The 5,197-nt window shown below is 35.6% G+C and overlaps 1 protein-coding gene across 1 annotated transcript in view; it reads right to left on the bottom strand.

The window, feature by feature from the left end:
- The window catches only part of LOC107695171 (lysophosphatidic acid receptor 6-like), an 8,782-nt gene that overhangs the window by 1,979 nt on the left and 1,606 nt on the right, over positions 1-5,197 (bottom strand). Inside the window, exon 2 of the mRNA XM_016494989.1 lies at positions 4,570-4,764. Within this exon, the coding sequence (XP_016350475.1) occupies positions 4,570-4,588 (19 nt within the window). The 5' untranslated portion in view covers positions 4,589-4,764. The remainder of the gene's footprint in view (positions 1-4,569; positions 4,765-5,197) is intronic.

Genomic DNA, 5,197 nt, shown 5'->3' with positions numbered 1-5,197 from the left:
TGCACTTTGGATGGGTAAATGCAGAGCACTAATTCCGAGTATGGGTCACCATACTTGGCCACATGTTACGTCACTTTCACTTTTTTTTTTTTTATGTAGGTTGATTAGGTTAATATTTTGGGTTGAATAAAATCAATTATTCCATTGTCTGTCTGAATACTCGATTCTGATTGGCTGGCAGGTATGCATTAAAACTGTTTAATGCACAGGTAGTTCCAAGTCAATTTAATCACCGTTCTATATTAACTTTAATTGATGCACACACACACACATCACTCGCACATAAACACAGTGAGAGGGAGAGAGCTCAGAGATTGCAGAATGCGCTGCGCACACACAGAAACTTATTGTCGGTGCTGCCCCGCGACTTCAATTAATAAAATAGCGTATCTTGTCAAAAGACCCGGTATTTCGGTACCAAGTCGGTACTAAAAACCCTAAAACAGACAACAGTTTACAGATGTTTTTCAGCGGCAGCAGAACTGACTAAACTTTTTGGTGAAACTTGTTTACTTTTTTCATACTTTTATTACTTGTGGAAAAACTTGAAACAATTTTAAATAAGTATAAAGAATGGCATTGGTTTTGTACGTTTAATTTTTGTTTAACGTTATTAATAAAAATGTTGTTCAATTAGCATGTTTTTGTGTTTTGCTTTGGTACCGAAATTGGTACAGAGAACCGTGGATTTCCACTGGTATTGGTACCGAATACTGAAATTTTGGTACCGTGACAACACTAATGGATACTAGATCGCTATATTATCATCCTCAGCAAAGAGGTAAAATCGAAGTAACTAAACAGCTTCCTTGTTTGTAGAGAGAGACGCGCAGACACAGGTAACTCACACACACAATTTATAAATGAGAGAATGTACAAAGGTGTTGTAACTATAATAAAAGTTTTGCTGTTCACTTTAATAATCTTGTGATGTGACATGGTTTTCTTAAACTACAGATATTCAGTGTAGTCTCTCAGAGACCTACAGATCATATTTACATTAATACAAATGCACACATGCACTAAAAATGAATCCAAAACCAACACCTCCTATCTAAATATGCTAGAATTGTATATTACATAATATCTATGACTGTATAGCAGATTAGCAGACTTTATGAATTAATTATAGACCCACATTGTACTCATTATAAGCCCACATTATACCTTTAGCATTATAATGGTTTTCATGAACAAAGATGACTGTGGGATGAAGTTTTATATTTCAAAATATGGAAACTTTGGGTTTGGCTTCATTAAATGCTGAAACACTGAAACACAAGTGTCTGTCTTAAATATTTAGATATGTTAAAGAAATCAAGACAGAAACCAGTTTTTTGTTTGACATAAAGAACAAAGTATACACTAGTATGTACACTAGTGACATCATGGTTTTAGTTTACTCAGGTTTGCCGGAACTGTTGCCGTTGTCCTGACCAACTTCTCGGGATGGTCTACCCACACTATATTCTGTCAATACAGGGTAAAGGTTTGAGGTTTGTCTAGCTTCATGTTGAAAGCACATCCTGCCTGATAAAATGTGCTACCACATTTTTAGCACATTTATCAAGCTGATATTACTTTTAACAGTTTTTTTGTGCCTTACTCTATGTGCCAAAATGGTTTTAAATAGGTTTCATTTTCAGAACTCTGAGACTAAATCCGTTGTTTCCATCTTCCCTTAGGCTTAGCAAATAATATATTTGAATAAACAGATAACAATAACAACCAACTATAACGGCACAGAGGAACAATATCATTGTAATAACTTTAAAAATGATTTTGTTTTCCAGCTGATGACTAATAAAAACACGGACAGTTAATCAGAATCCGCCCAACTTTAAAAAGCTTGAGCATTTAAAGTGGCAGATGACGTAAGCAGCCTGTGCTTATAATAAACAGAACTTTATAGTTAATATTCTTATTGTGAAAAGGTCTTTAAGTTCTGAATACCAACCCTTGTAGAGATGATACTTTTATCCTATGTGTCATCTAAAACAAACAGTATTATGAAAATACATGCAAATAACAGTTGACTGGAACTGACCACATCTGTGTATCACTATTAAAATTACTTTAGTACTGAGAAACATGGTCAGGTTGTAATTACCTAAAATTCTCATTATAAATGAGTCAAATTGATAAGACCTTTTAGATAAGATTCAAGAGGGCTGCTTTTCCATCTGAACATGAGGTCAAATGTACCCCTAGATTAAATCTATATGGTCAGACTTGAGATCAAATGCAAGTCATTGGAAATTCTCTGACGATATCACGGTTGAAGGTGGCAAATGGAAATGTGGTCGCCCAGGGGCTTTTCTTTTTGTTTTTGTCTTCTTTTCTTCATTCTATAGTAATAACCAGGGGTGAGACTGCAGATTCGAGACTTGACTCGGACTCGAGTCCCAAATTTGATGACTTACGACTCGACTCGACATAATTAAAGAAGACTTGAGACTCGACTTATGCCGAGTTAACACTGCACGATTTTAGCCCGATTTTTCACTCGCCGACAGGGGCCTCAGGTGTGTTTAATTAGGGTTGGACCTAACCTCGCCGGGGCCCGGCCCCTCCAGGCCCGAGTTTGGACAGCCCTGGTCTAGCGATCTCCGCTCGTGAAAAGCGCTGCCCTGTCCGTTTGCATTTGCATGTGTATTTTATTGTATTTAAACCTCCATTAAGTTTAAAGTTAATCCATAATCGAGATTTAAATCTGAGTTTAAAGTTATGGTGCAACAGGATTAAAGTTAATCTTAAATATAACTTAAATCCAGGATCAAAATGATGGGTTAAAAATGTAAACCTGCTTATTTTTAAAGGTTTAAAGTTTGGTGCAACTGAATTATTAGATAAACCTTGATTTAATCTAGATTTAAAAATTAATCATTGCAAACTATTTAGCTATAATTTGAAGAAGAAAAAATGCACATTAGGCCTAATGTCTGAAGTGGGCAAGCGGCAATAGGCCTAATGATCATTTAAAATATCATTTGAAGAAGTGTTTCTTTAAATGAATGAATTCACGTGTTGTAAATCAGTCTGTAGGCCAATAGCGCACACAGCCCCTAAATTTAGTGATCAACTATGCATATTATAAACATTATTAACATTTAACATACAACATTTGTTTCTATTAAATGATTTTGTCTTTGCTACTCTTAGTTATAAAGGATGATAGCACAGCATTTTTGAATGATTGTCTTCACGAGTTTGTCTGCATCCTTAAATCCAGGATCAAAATGATGGGTTAAAAATGTAAACCTGCTTATTTTTAAAGGTTTGAAGTTTGGTGCAACAGAATTATTAGATAAACCTTGATTTAATCTAGATTTAAAATGAATCATTGCAAACCATTCAGCTATAATTTGAAGAAGAAAATGCACATTAGGCCTAATGTCTGAAGTGAGCAAGCGGCAATAGGCCTAATGATCATTTAAAATATAATTTGAAGGAGTGTTTCTTTCACAAAATGGGTATTGTATATATAACTATAAAATACAGGCTACTCAATTTTTCTCCCTCTTGCAGGCTCTCATGTCACTTCCATTTCTTTCAGGATAAATGAATGAATTCACATGTTGTAAATCTGTCTGTAGGCCAATAGCACACACAGCCCCTAAATTTAGCGATCAACTATGCATATTATAAACTTAACATTTAACATACAACATTTTTTTCTATTAAATTATTTTGTCTTTGTTATTCTTATAAAGGAAGGTAGCACAGCATTTTTTAATGATTGTCTTCACGAGTTTGTCTGCATCCATATTGCATGTTTCCTCTCACTTGTATGCTAGCAGTTATTTCTTCTAGTTGTTTCAAAGCAGTTCTTTCTGCGTTTCCGCTCACATATTTTTAAATCTGTTTCATTGGCTTCGATATAACACCTAGGAGCATATATTCTTATGCACACATGCAAAGTATGTTGCAGCTGTTATTTTTATGAAATTATGTTGTCTTTGCTATGCTGTTACTAATAAAATAGTTTTTCTTTTTCACTGCTTGTCCTATTTTGGCACAATCCCTATATTGAACTTGAGTAGTTTTACTAAGGGCACCCATCTCGCATGAAATTGAACTATGTCAAACATATTAAGTTGAGGACTTGCAACTCGACTTGGACTTGCCTGTCTCGACTCGAGACTTGAATGCAAAGACTCGAGACTTACTTGTGACTTGCAAAACAATGACTTGGTCCCACCTCTGGTAATAACCACACTAAAATTGTAACATTTTAATTGCTGCCTAATTTGTTTTATAAATGTATCACTTTGAATGTGTGCAGTTATGAAGAAATTCAACTTGAAAATCAAGAATTAAGTAAAAATGACAGTACTTATGACAATCTATGACACTGTTTCAATTAATATTTTCTGAACTGAATTAAGCTGAACTGAAAACATCTGTAGTCCACATATTTACAACGATGCATCTAGATATTAACATTAATAAATAAAACATAAGGCCTATGACCGAAAGTCTTGGGTTTTGAATTTATCACGATCGTAGCTTTAGATATCGCTTCATTTCGCTGGAAACTGTGGTAAAACAGACACGCGGATTACTCACATGGTGTGCTGGAGTTCATTACCACGGCCGGTGAATGATTATTCTCCGCTGTCGCCTGCCGTTATCCACACTAAGACAAGTTGTAGGTCCTCACAGGAGATGAGTAGTGAAAATGTCGCTGAAGCATCGCGTGCCGTCTGTCTGTTGACCGAGTGGGTTCTGTTTCTTCTGTTTCCGCTGCAGACGAGCTGAACTCTGCAATCAGACAGAAACTGGTGAGGGTTTTCTGACAAAACTATCACGCGCTCACGAGTCCGCCTCTGCAGCGCGCGCGGTACGCTTAATCGAACAAGAAGCCAAATAATTACACTTTACACACACAAACTGCAGACGCATTTTGTGACTGATTATGAGGCATCTTGTCACACTATATGGTTTAGGAGCCTTCTTAATAGACACGCTTTTTAGCAAAAATTAAACAGTAAAAATTATGAAACTCATAACAGTTAAAAATATCAACCTTCGAGCAACAAATATGATAAATAGACTTATTTAGTGTGGGTTTTACTGTGTTGACTTGTCTAACCGTCATACAGGTATGGTGGCGCACAGAAAACATGGATAAACAATGACAACTCTATGTAAATTGGCCGCAACAACAATCGCTATCAGTGTAAAATGTAATTTT

The sequence above is a fragment of the Sinocyclocheilus anshuiensis genome, unplaced genomic scaffold (assembly GCF_001515605.1).
Source record: "Sinocyclocheilus anshuiensis isolate Anshui unplaced genomic scaffold, SAMN03320099.WGS_v1.1 scaffold550, whole genome shotgun sequence".
In the NCBI taxonomy this organism is placed as follows: Eukaryota; Metazoa; Chordata; class Actinopteri; order Cypriniformes; family Cyprinidae; genus Sinocyclocheilus; species Sinocyclocheilus anshuiensis.
The sequence above is the reverse complement of the archived record's forward strand: the minus strand, read 5'-3'. Positions and strand labels throughout refer to the sequence as shown.